At 53.1% G+C, this 17,558-nt stretch overlaps 1 protein-coding gene across 1 annotated transcript; it reads right to left on the reverse strand.

The window, feature by feature from the left end:
* Positions 1 to 773: 773 nt before the first annotated feature.
* On the reverse strand, positions 774 to 2,900 carry DRD5 (dopamine receptor D5). The gene has a single exon (XM_005614781.4). It carries the CDS (start codon positions 2,768 to 2,770, stop codon positions 1,343 to 1,345), a length of 1,428 nt encoding a protein of 475 aa, XP_005614838.3. The 5' UTR covers positions 2,771 to 2,900; the 3' UTR covers positions 774 to 1,342.
* Between the last annotated feature and the right edge of the window lie 14,658 nt (positions 2,901 to 17,558).

A 17,558-nucleotide genomic window follows, 5' to 3' on the forward strand; every position in this document is an offset into this window, starting at 1 on the left:
CGCCTGCCTCAAAGTGGGGATTTGTAAGAAATTACATATTCACATTTCATTTGCTTCCATTAACAATGCTCACATTTAGATCTGATGGTAATAATACGCTCTCAACTGGAATGGCTCTGGAAGAAAACCCTCCCCTCCACGGTGCAGACTGCCGAGAGGAAAAACGAAAAGATGGGACCTCGCTGGGCACCTCAACCAACAGATTTTCCAATTTCAAGTTCATTTAAATTACATCTCTGGCTCTTCCATTTTATTTAAAATGCATTCCCTCATTTACTATTATCTACAAATCAAAATACCTATTGAAAAGTGGGATTTGTTTTTTAAAGCACATCGACTCACACATTTCAAAGTCCTTTGAAAGCACGATTTATCAAAAGCCACGTAACTACAGATTTGAGATGGAGAAAGCTCTAACTATTAATCTATATGATCTTCTCAGTGAACTGGCAGCATCTGCCTAGGAATCGGGAGAATTGTTTTATGTTATGCTATTTTAAAAAGAAGATTCCAAATGAGAAAAAAAAAAATTAGAATTCCAGGCTTGTAAAGTCGATATCTGATGCCATGGCATTGAAGCCAGCTTTTAGCACAGACTCGAGACGTGTGTGTCTAACACGCAAAAAAAACCTGAGAAATTGGAAGCTCTGCAAGGTCCCTTGCCCCTGTATGTATCATTAAGGGCCAAACTGTCTGCTTTGTAAGGATGCTGTCCTGGCTTCTCCAGGAGCTGTCCGGAAAATTAGTCTGGCAAAGCAAAGATAATCACCCCAAAACGCACATAATTTGTGTTTATTAGACACCAGAACAAATCAGGAAGAATTCCTCCGCTGTGGTAGAGACACACGGAGAGCAGAAACTGCATAAACACAGGGCCACAGGAAGCAAGGGACAGAAAAGCCACGCCCCCCCATCAGCACTACACACAGTGAACCTGTTGTTTAAAATCAACTCAAACAGAAATCACTGAACAATCCGTTTGTTTAAAAGGGGAGGGGAGAGTACATCTTTTAAAACCAAGTACCACTTTTTTTTTTTAAGCACCAAACACCACCTTCTCTTCTCTCACAGGATCACTGGTCCATCTCTGCTAGGCTGGGATATATGTGACTGAGTTACTTCCAACCGCCTCAGCCAATTCTTTCAACAACAAATCAGTAGTGAGGTTCCTAAGCACACGGGCTGCTATACAGACAGAAAACGTGATAAAATGAGCAGCACGGGAAACGTGTGTGTCCGTGTGTGTGTGTCTGCGAGCGTGTATGTGTGCATGTGTATTCTGCATGCTCGTTAATATCTGCGCAGTTATATACATCCATGAGGGGCTGGTTTCTTATGCAGCTTAATGGAATCCATTTGGGGTGAAAGTAGTTATTTTGCCTAATGAAATCTCCCTCTCACAGTCCAGCTCCCAGACTGAATCTGCAGCAGGGTCACCATTGGGGGACGTCTGAGAGATCTGGGACATACGATCGAAAGGGCCCTCCTCCTCCTCCTTGTCCACCTCCTCGTGCCCCGGGGCCACAGCGTTGGGGATCATATGGACGTAGGCGGCTGCGATCTCCTTGTGGAAGACGGTGTCTTGGTTGTAGGACATGAGCTCATTGCTGATGTTCACTGTCTCCACCGGGGTGCGTGAGCAGAGGTGGCTGCACCCCAGCAGCTGGGCAAACACCTTCCGGAAGTCGGCGTTGAAGGCGTAGATGATGGGGTTGAGCGAGGAGTTGGCCCAACCGAACCAGACAAAGACATCGAAGGTGGTCTCGCTGACGCAGGGGAAGGCGGCCCTCGGGCCCTCGGGGTGTCCGCTGCAGAACGGGACCATGCAGTTAAGGATGAAGAAGGGCAGCCAGCAGCACACGAAGACCCCCATGATCACCGACAGGGTCTGGAGGACCTTGGTCTCCTTCTTGATGGATGTCCGCAGGCTGGTGTCGGGCGCACAGGCTGCGCGGCTCCGGCAACTCTGCGCGTGCTCCACCGCTCTCTCCAAGGAGGAAATCCTGCGGATCTGCGCCTGTGCGATGCGGTAGATGCGCGTGTAGGTTACGATCATGATGGCCACGGGGATGTAGAAGCTGAAGAGAGAGGAGGAGATTGCGTAAGTTCTGTTCAGGCTGGAGTCACAGTTCTCTGCCCTCACCTCTGGCTCCCCGGCTTCCTCCCAGGGCGTCCCGTTGGCCAGGTTGGATGGCGGGTCCATCCCGCCCCAGGAGCCTGCCTTGTCCCTGTGCCAGTGGAGCTGGACCGGGATGAAGGAGATGAGGATGGACAAGGTCCAGGCCAGGCCGACCATGACCAAGGCCACGCGCTGGGTCATCTTACGCTCGTAGCGGAAGGGCCTGGAGATGGCCCAGTAGCGATCCACGCTGATGACGCACAGGTTCAGGATGGAGGCGGTGGAGCACATGATGTCAAAGGCCACCCAGACGTCGCAGAAGGCCCCAAAAGGCCAGTAACCGGCCACCTCGGCGACCGCCTTCCATGGCATGACCAGCAGCGCCACGAAGAGGTCGGACACGGCCAGAGACACGATGAAGACGTTGGTCATCTTGGCGCGTAGGTGGCGGCTGCTCACGATGGCCGCGCACACCAGCACGTTGCCCAGAAGGGTCCAGACGATGAGCAGGGTCAGGAGGCCGGCGGTGACCACCTGCGCGGGCCCCAGCGGCGCCGCCCCCTCCGAGCCCCCCACGGTGCCCCCCTGCGCCCGCTGCTGCTGCCCGAACCGCGCCCGGTACGCGGTGCCGTTGCGCCCCGGTGGCAGCATGTCGGGCTCGGCAGCAGGGGTGGGCTGCGCGCTGTCCCAACTTCAGCCCTGGGCCCCCCGGGCGGCCCCATCGGGCACCCAGGGGGTGGCGCGCCGGGACCCGCGGCTAAGGGATCCCTGAGCCCCGGGGGGAGCTCACCGTGCGCTGCGCCGGAGCCCTGGAGCGCGCGGGGACCCCTCTCGCTTCCTTGAGCACCTCCGGGTCGGTGGCCGCGTTGCGCCCCTCCAGGGCCGGCGCTGGGGGCAGGAAGCGGTCGGTGGCCGCGGAGCTGTTCCCGGGAGCCGGCAGCGCGCCGGGCGGCGGCGGCTGTGTCCGGTTCGGAGCCGGAGAAGGGAAGAGCGAACCGCCACCGAGGGGGCGGGGGCCGGGAGCCACGCTGCTGCGCCGCCTCGTCCTTCGCTGCTCCCCGGGCCCGCGCGCCCGCCCCCCGCGCCTCCGCGCTCCCCTCTCCCGCGCGCCCGCCCCACCTGCGCTTGGCGCCCTCACTCCCGCGCACCGCCCGCCGGAGTCAGGGAGGGAACCGGCGGGGCGAGAGGCGCTCCAGGGCCCGACCCTCTCCCCGTGAGGGCAGAACGCGCCCCGGGAAGACGACGAGGTGCCTGGCCCAGCCCTGGTGCCCTGGCCCTGGCCAAGTCTGAGGAACAGCGAAGTGGGTAGGGATGGGGGCGGGGGGCAGTGGCGCGGAGTTCTAGCTTCTAGATGGGGAAAGAGCGGCTGTAGGGACTCACAGACCTGAGTCCCAATCCGGACTTTATTCCTGGCTGTGTGACCTTGAGCGCTCTACTTAACTTCGCTGAGCCTTGGTTTCCGCATCCACAAAATGGGGTAAGGATTCCTGCTCCTCCGAGCAGTGTAAAGGCTCAGCGACGCGCTGGCGGCCGTGTCTCCTAAGAGCGACTTCTCCCAGCCTCCCCCCAACATCCGTCCTAAGGTTGGGGCTTAACCTGACCTCTTGGGAGAGCCTTTTCCCCACCCCACCCCCAACCTTAAGCGATTTTTCATTTGGGGAGTAGTTTTGAATGAACCCCAAAGAGAAAGAGGAGGAAGGGAGCCTGCAGCCCGTTGGGAGCCTCTTGCCCTTCAGGGCACTTCCTCCGGCTCCCTCTTTTTTAACCTTGAGAGGGATGGATGAGTATCTCAGTGCATGACAGAAGAGGAAACTGATGCTTCACAGGTGTCCCAAAGCCCAGATATTTAAAAAGAATGGTGGGAAAACACTGGAAAGGGAGAGCAGTGTTCCTGGACCTCACCCCACCCCAGCGACAAGTTCCATTTGTGAACCACCAAGTCTCTCCCTCTCCGTCTCCTCCCCCTCCATCCCTCTCGTGTTAAGCTCAGCTGAAGGCCACCGGGGAGAGAAACGGATGCGGCAGCAGCATGCTACACAGTTCCATCTGGGACTGACCCAAACAGCTGCCCTGCGTCAAGGTCTAGAAACAAGGCTGGACTCTCACCCACTCCCTAATCGCTCGCTCTGCTCAGACCATTCTGTTCCGTTCTTCCTGGCCCCCACCTGCCCCCTGGACCAACACCTACAAGGGCCCCGCTTCTCAGACCCGCCTGCACAGCCTTGTCCAGCCTCTTCCCCTTGACACCTTCTGCCCCTTGAGGGCTTTCTGCTGCTGGAGGCAGCAAGACAGTCTGTCCAGGTGTCTACACCTAAAACTGGAGAGTCATGCTCACCTCCTCTTTCTCCCCATCTTCTAGGAGCTGGACCACTCCTCTCTCCACTGACGTCCCTGTCCAGGACTGCGTCTTCTCCAACCTGTTTTATGGTGACACTAGCCTAGCCTCCAGGTCTGCCCTGATCCTCTGTCTGCGCTCCAATCAATGGCAGGCAGAGTGATCCTTCTCGGAAATCACTATGGTCCTGTCATTGCCCAGATGGAACACCCCCCGTCGCTCCCTACCATCCCTGGTCCTTCGTCATGTGAAGTCTTTAGAGTCTGGTTGTCTTCTTGCCCTTGCTCAGTGCTCCTCCTGCTGCTCCTGCTCCCTCACATACAGCCTGGATGCAAGCTACTACCAAGGGCCAAAAAAAAAAGACCCCACCAATTGTAATTTCCCTAATGGTTATATGGTAATTCCTCATCCCAGAACGACCTCCACCCCGTCTTGTCCTCCTGGAGAGCAGCGACTTATGATGTCAGAAAAGAACGTGGGTTTTGGAGACAGGGCTTTGAATTTCAGTTCCTTATTCTTTTATTTAGCAAATATTTATTGAGCACCTATTATGTCCCAGATGCTCTTTCATTCACTGGGAATCCAAGGGTGTATAAAAAAATATATATTGTCCTTTCCCTCTGCGAGGTTATAGTCGAGGGTTGGAGACAGACCTTAGCCTGAGAATCATCCAAAGAAATGTATAATTAGAACTGAGACAAGTGCTCTGAAGGCAAAGTACGCAGCATTATGAAAGTGTCCAATAGGGGGTTGACCTGGACAAGACCCTTAGGCAGGGCTTCCCCGGGGAAGTCCATTTTTGCATTGCAATCACAGCTAAGTGGACAAATGGGGAGACAGAGAGAAGGAAGGACGCGGCAGGCAGGGAGAACGGGCATTTGCTAGCTGTGGGATCTTGGGCAAGTTGCTTGATCTCTCTGAGCCTGTGTTCTCGTCTTCAAAATGAGTTAATAGTAGTTTAAAAGGTAAGTGTGATGAGGCCAAAATAATTCCCGCATGAGTGGCTGCGAGCCTCCCTCTCGTCTGGCTGTGCCGCTACAGGGGCCTGGGCTGTCTCTGCGGAGGCTCCTGCCCTGGCTGTTGTGAGGGAGAGTCAGAAAGTGGGTGCATCAGTGGACCTGCGAGCTGGAGGAGGAAGGAACCGTTCCAGAAGGAAGAGACTGTGTTCGTCTCTTCGTAACAAAGAGCAGCAGGAGAAGAGTGGGAGAGGGACTGAACACTCAGGGGCATTTGCTGTGAGAGTGGTGAGCGAACCGGGGTCGTAGGAAAATGGATAGGAAAGGAAAAGGGGATTTTGGAGAAAGATCACCTATTGCCTTCCCAAAACTTAAGAAATGCACGAAAACTACTTGAACTTGGAAATTATCTTCTTGGACAGAACACTGGAGATAGGACCATACGGACCATGGCTTTCTAAGTGATATGGAGCTCTTAACAATGTGGGCGCCCTTCCCTCCTTCTCGCTCTAACTTAGTACCTCTCCAGGAAGCCCACCTGACTCTTCTGGACTGAGTGGGTGTCCTGGGCTCCGGGAGACCCCTATGTGGGCTCATACTGCAGCAATTGTGACACTGTATTGTCATTGTTCATTTACACGGCTGTTTGGTTCTCTAGACTCTGAACTTCTTAAATCAAGGAACCGCGTCTTATTCAAGTTTGAATTCCCCAAATCAACGCAATGAGTGGGTGCTTGACAAATCTTTATTGGTGGACGAGTAAAAAAGAGGGGGCTGTGTGCCTGACACTGTGACACCAATAGACAGACAGTTCAACCAACAAAAGCAGACACACGCTCACCACACAATTTTGCATTTGCTGAGGACCTACTATGCGGGGAGCAGGGAGGAGAGGTACACAAGTTATAGCTGGGCTCAAGGGCTCCTGACTCTGTGGACTGCCCCGTGTCCTGGGCTCCAGGAGATCCCTGTGTTGCTTACAATGCAACAATTATGACACTGGAGGAGGTGGGGGCAGCAGGAGGGGGAGGGAAAGGGGAGGGGGAGAAGGAAAAGAGAGAGAGGAAGAGGAAAGGGAGGAAGGAAGAGAAGGGGAAGGGGAAAAAGAAATAGAGAAAGAGGAAATGACATCTTTGGACCCCTTGATCCAGTCAGACCCTGGTCTTTGCAGTTACAAATGCCAATCAATCTCCCTTTTGCTAACGTGTGTCTGAGTTGAGTTTCAGTTGTCTCCTGTGACCGAAGAAGCCCTGCCGGGCACAGGAATAAACAAGGTTCAGTGGTGGCGTGCGGGCAAGGGGATGGACTGCCAGTTTGCGTGGGCAGCACCGAGAAGGGCTGCACAGAAGAGAGGACACTCAAGCTGGAGGGTGAAACAGAGCCCACCAGCATCTGAGGTAGAGAGACATTCCTAACAAAGGGAACAGCATGTGCAAAGGCCCAGAGGCACAAAACTTCATATGTGAAAGGATAGATTTTCAGAACTCTAAGGCTTTTCCTTCTGTTTGTCCAAAAGACCATGTTTCTCATCATTTTTGGAAACTGAGAGTTTTCTATCAATAAGACCTCATACATGCAAAGTAACAATCTGCAGCTCGTGTCTCTCCCATCTTCACAGGAGGGCTCCTGGAGTGGTTTGTCTGCTGGGGATGATGGTTTTGTGTAAGCAGTGGCTGCCTTCTCTCACCCAGCCTCTTTCCCACATCCTTCAAAAGAGCTGGGCAGAGCCAGCAACTGAAACTGAGGAGTGTCTTTAGTCAGCCTCAGAACCCAGCCTCGTCAGTGCGGACTCCAACCAACAGGACAGCTAATAAACTCCTCCTCTTATTTTCTCCAGCCAGACTCCTGCCCTCAGAGGCTGACAGGGAGGATGTGATCCGCTCACACGTTTGGCTCCTGCCAGATTGTACTAAGAGGATTTGCTGAGAGCAATTTAGCACAGAGAGGGTTTTCCTAATCCGTCAGCAAATATTATTCTATTTGAATTCGTTGATCCTCCTTTTTCTGAAGATATATTTTAAATTGGATTTGCTTCACTGAGACAAATCGCAAAATCAATAGGACAAGAGCCAGGATTTTGCCGCTGCTGCCACAGCTGGTGTCAAAAGACTGAACCGTGTTTTACAGGCAGAAAGGCCTGGTTCCTTGGCTACAGGATACACCTGAGCTCCCTGTGCCAGCCCTGCCAGCGTGCTCAGCTCGGCTCATTGGAGCCCAGGCAGAAAGGCAGAGAGGACCCAGCCACGTGCATCCCCGTGGCTGGAAAAGCCACCCCGAGCACACGTCCATTGATGGTGACCTCCTCTTCAAGCCTCAGTCCCTGGGTCTCCCCGCCTCCCCAGCTCAGAAACACAGCAGGCTGGGATCGGCCACTTCTGGCAGATCAAAAGAGCTATCTCAGAAGGTTAGCACCTTCTCGTAGACAGAGGAAGGAAGATGGGCTTGCAACTCAGAGAGTCCTGGGCTCAAACCCTCTTCTCTGACTTACTAGCTGTAGAAACTTGAGCAAGTGACTTCACTTCTTTGTGCCTCAGTTTCCTCATCTTTAAAATGGTAACACTAGTACTTACTATGCGGAGATATTATGAATAAATGACATGCTGTCTGTAGGACACGGTAAGTCTCTGTATTAGTCAAGTTTTGTTACCATAACGCTGTGTAACAAATAGCCCCAGGATCTCGGTGGCTTAAAATAACCAACATTTATTTCTCCCTAATGGTCTGTGGTCAGCTGAGAAAGCTTTGCCCTGAGATGGGGGTCAGTTCAGTTTGCTCCTTGAGTCTCTCATTCCCAGGGCAATGGTTCCCCTGGGCTTGCTCTTCTTGGGGTGCTGGGTGGGAGCCGAGAGGGCTGCCCCAACCACACTTACACCTGGAGCCTCCAGTCAGACAGAGCATGTGTCAGCTCATGTGCCCCTGATCAAAGCAGGTCATGTGGCCAAGCAAGAAATATGCCCCGTCCACGGGGAAGCCCCAGCAAGGTGTGGAGGCCAGGAAAAAGTGTAAGCAAATAATATCACCCATGCAGTCTGCAGTAAGTGGAAACCATTATTGGTTCATTGTTCCCACATGGCTCCAACAGCCAATCCCTTCTATCCATCCCCTCTGCCACCTGCAGTTCAGGTCCTCATCGCTCTGTGCCGACATGCTGCCCAGAGCCTCGCGACAGGCCCACGTCCTGCTGTCCTCTCTCCCTTCCACCTGATGCTCTACGCCAAGATGATTCTCCTAAAGATATGATGCCCTTAGCTGCTTAAGCATGTCCCATGATTCCCATGACTCGCGTTATGAATTACTAACTCAACTAACAAAGATTAATCTATTAATTCCAAAGGTCTTAGCATGGCCCTTTACAATCTGGTCACCACCCGTTTACCTGGTTACCTACCTGGTTGCCAGCCTCGTCTCTTGCCTTCCAAGCCTTCCCCAGCAGACCCCATCTTTAACCCGCCCCAAATGGGTCCCTCTTCTCCCAGCACACCCCGCTCCTTCAGGTCTTGTGCCCTTGCTTGCTCTCCCCCTGCTGGAGATGTCCTCCCCACTCTTTTCTGCATGGCGGCAAACTCCCACTGGCCTTTCAAAGCCAGTGCCAATGGACCGCAAGGCTCCAGGGGGTGACACGCTCTGTGTCTGTGCTCCTGCAGGACCCGGCACCCACCTCCACTATAGCGCGCAAGCCCATGGTAGTGTGATGGTCTGCTCACTTACTGTTTACCAACCTTCCTCCTCCAGCAGCAGACCCCCTGAGGTGAAGCTGTCTCAGCCTCCTGGAGTCAGCCTGGCCAGGCGGAACCCGGTCCATATTTGCTGCATGAATGGACACGTGGTAGAAGGGATGAGGCGCGTCAGCCTCCCTTGTGCTCCATGCTGCCCAGGCTCCCTCGCGCTTCTGGCAGATGGGAATGCGAGCAGGAGTGATGCAGCACTCCTTGTTGGAAGCACCGAAGAACAAGCATGGTTCCCGCCCCTCTTCTCTGCAGCGAGGAACTCGTGCAGGGACGGCAGAGCTGCAAAGACAGAGTCTGACTGGATACCTGGGTTCCCGGACGGAGGAGGCCCCCAGTGACCTGTATCAGACTTTGCATGAGGCAGACGTACGCTTCTTGCTCCCCATCACGGAGACGTGGGGTTATTTCTCACTGCAGCCTAGCCTAGCATGAATTTGCGTGACTAATACATGTATAAATAAACGTTGCTCCATTTCTAGCGTGACTAACACATGTATGTATGAGTAAACGTTGCTCCATTTCTCATGGCGTCTGACTGAATGTTGCTCAATCTCCACAGGGCACCCAGATCTTGGCTTATAAACATCATCCTTCCCCAGAAGGACTCAGAGGGTCGGAGAAATGGCTGATGCCAGAGCTGGGGAGAGAAAGTAGGTGAGCCTGGAACACCTCATGGTACCAGAAGCAAGAAAGTGCTCACAGAGTGACGGAGATGTGTCGAAATGACACAACAGCCAACCTGAAGGGGCTCCTACTTGCCAACTCTGGGACAATGTAAGCATCAGAATTAATAATACTAATGGATTGTAATCGATTGAATAAAATGATAATCCGTGAATCCATATTTATAAAAAGAAAAAGGAAGGAAGGAATGGGGGAGGGAGGGAGAGAGAGACAGAGGAGCCATCCTTGCAGTAGGATGCCAATTAATAAATGTCAAAGGAATGATAGAGTTAGAAAATCACATTTGCAACCATAATAGTAATAATTGATTTAGACAAGAATCATCACTAAGTAAAAGTTTGGAGAGGAACAGGGTATTTGCACGGTCTCAAAGCACCTCCAAGCATATTGTTTATTAATTACAAAGAGAAAAAATACTAACTTTACAGTTGAGAACCCTGGCAGGCCCCCCCTTGATGAGGTGAACAAAGTTCCCACCACCAAGAATGGGACAGACGGGCCAAGTGCCCCCTGACGGGACGCCCCAGGGCCGCAGCATCCTTACTGGGATTCCCGTTCCCTCAGGGGACATCAGACACACCCAGACTGAGGGACCTTCGACAACTGACCTGAAGTCTTCAAAAGCATCGATGTCCCAGCAAAGGAAGATGGAGGAAGCTCTACAGGTTAAAGGAGACTAAGGAGGCACGCCAACTGGATCAGGCGGAAGACCCTTTAAAGAGTATTACTGGGACGCTTGGCAAAACGTCCATGCGGACTGTACATTAGACAGTCATTGACAATTAGACCGTTGACAACTGACAATTATTGACAATTAGACAGTTGTATGGCATCAGCCTTAAATCTCCTGAATTCGATCATTAGACTCTCCTTGTTCTTAGAGAACACATGGTGAAATGTTTAAGGGAAAAGGAGCAGAAGCCTGCAGCTAAATTCCCACCGCTTCAGGAAAAGATCAATGTCGTCTCCTCTCCTCTCATATATGTGAAGTAAGAGGTGAAGTGAATGTGGTGCATAACAATCCGTGAGTCTCGGTGACGGGCACATGAAAGTTCATCTGAGTCTTGCTCTTCTGTAAGTTTGAAATTATTTCAAAATCAAAGAAATTTTAAATAAATATATTGATTAAGAATGCTTTCAGCTGCGAGTAACAGAAAGCCGGACTTTTCCTGGCTTGGGCAATAAAGACATTCAATTCTCTAACATAAGAGGACACTCAGAGGGAGCAGGCAGAGAGCCTGGTGCAAAGGCTCAGGGAGGTAAGGACCACCCAGATTCTTCTTGTCTTTTCATCAAACGCTCCACCTTTCCCAACATTGTGGCTTTGTGCCCTTGGAGCCTCACCATCACAGGATGGCTGTTACAGCCTCAGGCATCATGACTGAGTTCAAACTCCAGGAGCAAAATGGGGGACACTATGTCAGGGGAACTTTTCTTGATGTGTCTGTCACCTGTCACCAGTGAAGAAAATCTTCTCAGAAGGACCGGAAGTCTCATTAGCCAGAAGTGAGCCACACGGCCGCCCCTAGCTACAAGGCAGGCTGTGAACTGTTTCAGGATCAGACAGAAGGGAACAGCGCCCACGCTTGGCTTAACAAACTGTGATTCATGGCCTGAGACCCGGGGCTTTGTGTCCCCAACCAAAACCAGGGTTTTCTTAGCAAGCAAAGGATTTGCTACCGGGAAGGCAATGAACAGTGTGTGCCGCCATTAATATTTGCTCGGGTCGGCACTGCCGGAACTGAGCATCGGAATTAGAGAGCTGCAGACCCAGCCTCACCCCCGCGAGCCCCCGCCTGTTCTCGGGGCAATCCCGGTGACTTGGCCACCACAGCCCTCCACCCAGAGCGCGGAAGCCCCTTCAGAGCTTAATTAGGATCAAGTGCCAGGAAAATGTGACCTCACAGACTTGAGTCTTTCCAAAAACACATAAATAAATAACTTTTCAGCCCGCACAGACAAATATCAAAAAAAATACATGTTTTTTAACTGAACTTTCCATAATATTGAACTATTTCTCACTTCCCATTTTTTATCTCAAAAGATCTTTGAGCATCCACCCATTTGTCTGTTCATGCAACAATAATTACAGAGCTCTGCTGGCCATGGCGATACAGCTGGGGAACAAAACAGACATTGTCTCTCCCTCTTGAGGCTTATAGTTAAGTGATAAAAAAAAATAAGGACTACTAGTCAAACAACCCAATACATGACTGTGTGATTAGAAGGGACGGTAGCCACAGTGAAGGAAGGCTAGGTGGGGCTGCGAGAACTCATAACAGGGACACAGACCTGGTCTAGGGGTGAGTGCAGACTTCCCTGTTGTTTGGATGGAGATCTGAAAGATCAGTAGAATTAACTAGGTGAAAGGAAGAGGAAGCAGCAAGTGCAAAGGACCTGAGGCAGGAGGGAAGATAGCACGCGAAAGAACTAAAGAAGCTGGTCAGGGTGATGAAGCACAGAGGAAAAGTGAAACACAAGGAAGCGATATGAGATCAGGGTGGGCAAGAAAGACCACGCAGGCCCCGGGGGGCCAAGGTAAGGTTCTCTATCTCAACAGCAATGAGAAGCCGTTGGAGGACATTGAGCAGGGGAGGGACATGGGCACAGTTGCCTTTCTCAAACACCATTCCAGCCATAGTGAGAAGGACACACTGGTAGGGCAAGGGAGGAACTGGAGAAATGAGTGAGGAAGCTACTTCAGAAGACCCATCGTGAGCTGAGAGGGACTCAGAGTAGGGTGATGGAGGTGGAAGTGGGGAGAAGAGGGCAGAGGCAGGAGATCTGTGGTGGCCCCTGATGAGAGATGAGGCATAAGGGTGGTGTAAAGACAGCCCTTGTACACCTGGTGTGCATGACAGAGGCAGGTACGATCCATGGCATGGAAAATATGGAGGGACCACTGGCCAGAGGAGTGAGAAAGCTTGAGTTTGGTGTTGGACACATTCATTTAAAGCGCCTTGGGGACATCTGAGTAGGCTACTGGAAATAAGCAGCGGGGAGCCGAGAGGCAGGGCTGAAAATGCAGATTTAGGAGTCAGCAGCATCTCCATGTGAGTGAGTGGCTGGCCGTGAACTAGATCACCAAGAAAAGCAAGGAGAATCCAAGAGGACCAGTGTCGCCCCCTGGACACTCCAACACCAAATGGCCAAGAAGAGGGCGATGAGCCTGCAAACAACACCGGGTGTGGGGGCCGCGGAGAGGCAGAACAGTGCCAGAGGGAGGGTGTCATCGAGGCCCAGACCCTGTTCACGCTGCTCACCCTCTCTGCAGACAGCGAAGCGGAGACAGAAGACACAGAGGGGCTTGTGCAGTGCCCCAGACCACCCAGCTTTTTCCTGGGCCAACCGTGACTACATTCCCCAGTTCCCATTTGTCCCATTTTTTACTTTTTGTGTGAGGCACAAAAAAGCAGGGCAAAGGGACTGTATGTGTTTCCTATGGCTGCTGTACAAATTTAGTGGCTTAAAACAGCACAAATTTATTATCTTACAGTTCTAGAAGTCATAAATCCAAAATGAATCCTAACTGGGCTAAGATCCAGCTGTCAGGAGGCCATTGGCAGAGGCCTAGGAGAGAACCCCAACCCTGCCTTTCCAGCTTCTGGTGGCGGCCGCATTCCTTGGCTTGTGGCCGCATACCCAGCCTCTGCCTCACTAATCACATCACCTCCTCCTCTTCCGTGTCAGACTCCCTCTCATAAGGACACTTGCGATTGCATTTAGGGCCCACCCACATATTCCGGGATAACCTCCCCTTCTATGGTCCTTGACTTAATCACATCTGCAAAGTCCCTTTTGCTTTTAAGGTGACATATTCACAGGTTCCAGGCATTAGGACGTGGACAGCTGTAGGGGACATCATCTGCCCTTCCCACGGGCTCTCTGGGCCACGTAGAGGACCAGCAATCTGAGAACTTCCTGGCACAGCACCATGTCCGTGCAAAGAGAGATGCCTGGTCTACCTGAGCAGCAGCACCTGGAGGCAGAGACCTCGGATGCTCCATGTGGCCTTGGTCAGAGCTTGCCGTGTGCCAGACTCCACAGCTCGGGCTTCAGTGCATCATCTCAGTTCATTCTTTCAAGGACTCTGTAAGCTGTGTGATCCTGTTTCCACTGTCTTACAGGGGAGGAAGCCAAGATTCAGTGAGGGGAAGGTCACCAGGGCAGAGACCTGGACCTGACCTCAAAGCCTTGTCCCTCTCCCCACATCGCTCTTCTGCCAGGGAAGCACATTTGCAGGGCCCTGTCACAGGGCAGCCCCAGCTCTGCGTGCTCCTGCGGGCAGGAGAATCAGGCCCCTTTGCCTGAGGCTGCACCCCCAAGACTCGCTGTAATCCTGTCTGTCCTCTGGGGTCCAGCCCAGACCTCGAGGAGCCCCTGGTGCTAACATCGGGGACAGAGCCTCACGGGTTTCTGCAGCTCATCAGCGCCCATGGTCTTAATCATCCTCGTGCCATCACATCACCTGACGGCTGCCCTTTTGGGGTCTGTGCTCAGCCGGGGAGGTGAACACTCCCCACTTCCCCCACCAGCCAGACCCCTGCTCTGTGAGCCGGTGGACACAGCTACCCTCCCACCCTGTTGCTCTGTGGCTCAGTCCTGCCCAGGGCGTGGGCCGTGCCATTCCTGCCAGGCCTGCGGCAGAAGTGCAGCGCCGAGGGGAAGCAGGCGCATCTGTCACGCCCTGGACCACATTCTTCCCTGTCCGAGGAGGAAAGCTGAACTCACCTGAAAGCCTCTGGGGAGATGGCCCCACGCCCCCCACGATCCAGAGCAAGCAGAGGAGAGCACATCCTGATTCACGCTTCTGGACTCTTTGCTAACAACCAGGCTCCAAGCGCCATCTTGTGCCTTAAAGGTGAACAAACGCTGGGAGTGTGTGCTGGAAGCAGGCAGAGACTCTGCCAAGGTCTGGAAAACTATGTGATGCAAGGAAACACGCCCACCGTGAGCCCCCATCGCATTCCTGACACTTCCTTACGCCCTGCAATAGTCTGCTGTTGTGAAGCCTGCACACATGTTCATGCAACCATGTGATGAGGCCCTGGGAGAGAAAGGGGCCTAGCCCCACCCTCACCAGGTGGACAGCCCTGTCTTGGAGAGACGGCACGAAGAAATAACTAAACAACTAATGGCAAAGGGTGCCAAGGAGAGGCATGACAAGGGGTCTGTTCAGATAGATGACCAGGGCACCCCTCACTATGAAGGGACCTCTACACATGGCCTGAAGGATGAGAAAGAGACTCCTCCATTTCAAGGAGCCAGGAGAAGCATGCTCCTAAGAGAGGAGCACGTGCAAAGGGCCTGAGGAGCAGAAGAATGGAATATGCAAGGACGTGAGGGGAGACATATATGGCTGCAGCCACACAGGTGGGGATGCCCAGGGAAGGGGGGCGGAGGAAGGGACTGGCATGAGAAGATGCAGTAGCAGAGGCCAGATCTTGAGGGTCTGCATCGACCGCGGCTGGGAGTCTGTGCTTTCTTCTAAAAGCAGTGGGAAGCTATTGAAGAGTTTTTAGCAGGTGTGACTTGATTTGATGTACATTTTTAAGACAATTAACATCACTATCATTGTTGTGGTGTTTCATATGATATTAACGTGGCTGAAACACCGTACCAGAATTACCAGCCCTCTTGAGCATTAAAACACTGCCCTCATCCTTCTCCTGCCCCCTCTCCATGGTCCCCTAGGACCTGCTCTTAGAAGGAGCTGGTGTCCCGGTCATTCCCCATCAGACCCCATGGAAGTCCCCTCCTGCCAGCTGCCCCAGCCTCCTCCTCCAAAAAGTTCCCCCCACCCTCATGCTGGGGACTCCCCTCTCACGGGAACACCCTGCAACCACCTTGTTCCTCCAAAGCCTCTTGCCAGGGACAAGGATGCCCCACGGGGAGGGAAAGGTGGTGGGGGCAGGTGGAGGGAACATCCTTGTGGAAACGTAACTAGTTCTCAGCATGCCCTCCCCTGGGGGCGGTGACAGCCTTCTCTGACACACAGCCAGGAACCCAACGCTGTGGAGAGGGTGCAGTCGGGCGCTTCGGCCCATCCTCTCATTTGTTACCCTTGAGGCTGCTGCCCACGCACCAGGTCCCCATCGCTCATCTGACAGCGCGGGCGACCAGGACTCAGAAGGAAAGGCACCAGCGCCCCCTGCCGGTGATGCTCCTCCGCAGCGGAGCTCCCGGGGGCGGAGGCACCTGCTGGCTCTCCAGCAGCTTCGGTTCTTCCCCATTTTGAGCCAAGTGTAGCAATTGAGAACTCAGTGAAAGGGGAGCATTCTGTCATTTGGTGGCTTGTTCTGTATCATATCCTCAAGCAGTTGTTTGACGGGTGTTTTTACCGAGCTGACTTTGTCTTTAAGATGATGTGGCTAAGAGAGAGGAAAAGGCAATGAGCTTTTTAAAGGCGTCATAGTCCAATAGCTACGACCTACTGCCGTGTGGGCGTGGCCGAAGCTTCCCTCCGATCAATCAGAGCGGTGATGCCTACCTGAGCAGGTGCACCGAGCTCAGCCACCGAAGACAGGGACAGACGCACGGCCGGGCGGCACGGTCGTTCCTCCAGCTGGGTCCCGTGGCTGGTGTTTGCCGCGGAAAGACGGAGAGACAAGGGCGCCGACCCCAGGCTCGGCGGCTAGGCGGACGCTGGCGGGGTTTAGCGCGAGAGTTCATAGTGTCTGTGGAAGGGGCGCACAGCCCTTCTAACGCACACCCAGGTGCCACAGGGGCTTGCTGTGACCCTGGGGGTCCAGCTCCAAAGCTCTCATCCTTCCACTCGGCCTCACCAAGAGCTGTGGTACCCAAAACACACAGCTCGAAGCCTGGCTTGACCGGGTTCAGGGACGACTGAGCTCCAGCTTCCAAATGCACAGTCTCCCCTTGGATGAGGCTGCAAGAGACAAGTCAGCGATGCTCCTGAAAACCAGCGTTGGGTTCCTGGCTGTCCCCAGGGCATTGGGAAGGCAAGTCCATGTTGAGTTTCCTGATGATACGGAATCATGCCTGGGGAGCCAGCCAGTGATCTTTACAGCTAATGGCATTGAGCCACCCACCCGGGGATCTACCATCATCTACCCACCAGGGACACCAGATGCTCCTCCCAGCAATGGGGGATGAATATTAGGAATTCACCTTCTCTGATGACTTTTTGTCTTTCTTATGCTTTCTGTCAAATGTTTTTATAATGAAATATCTCATGCGCATAAAGAAGTACAGAAGAAAATATAATGAATACTTCTGTACCAGCCACTTTTCAAAGATATTTCAGCCACAGCATGCACTCAGCTGTTTGTCTCCACTCCAGGCCTGCCCCTCCCTGTATTTCTCTTACTCTAACCCTGAGATCTTGACACTTATTCACTGCACACTCCAGTTACTCTCCTGAGAACTGCCTTGGACTAAGGCAATAAATTTTCCTTTGCTGCCTAGGCTGGTTGAGTCAGGATGCTTGACTGCTTGTGGGTTGAAGCCGCCTGGCTGGAACAGCCATCCCCAAGGCTACGGGCTCTTTCTGTTTAGTGCCAGGTGAGGCTCTATCTCTAAGGTCACTCCGCAGAAGCCCTGCGCCCAGCAAGACCGTGCTGACTTTTCCGAGCTCTGATGGTGCCCCGGGTCCACTCTGAAAACACCGCACCCGGATCATTTGTTCCCAGAGTTGCCGTGATTCCTTTATCTCCTTGGCAGAGCCCGAAACCCACAGGCTGCGGCCCAATGGCTGTACTGATGTGCTTATCACA

This window comes from Equus caballus, chromosome 3 (assembly GCF_041296265.1).
Source record: "Equus caballus isolate H_3958 breed thoroughbred chromosome 3, TB-T2T, whole genome shotgun sequence".
Taxonomy (NCBI): domain Eukaryota; kingdom Metazoa; phylum Chordata; class Mammalia; order Perissodactyla; family Equidae; genus Equus; species Equus caballus.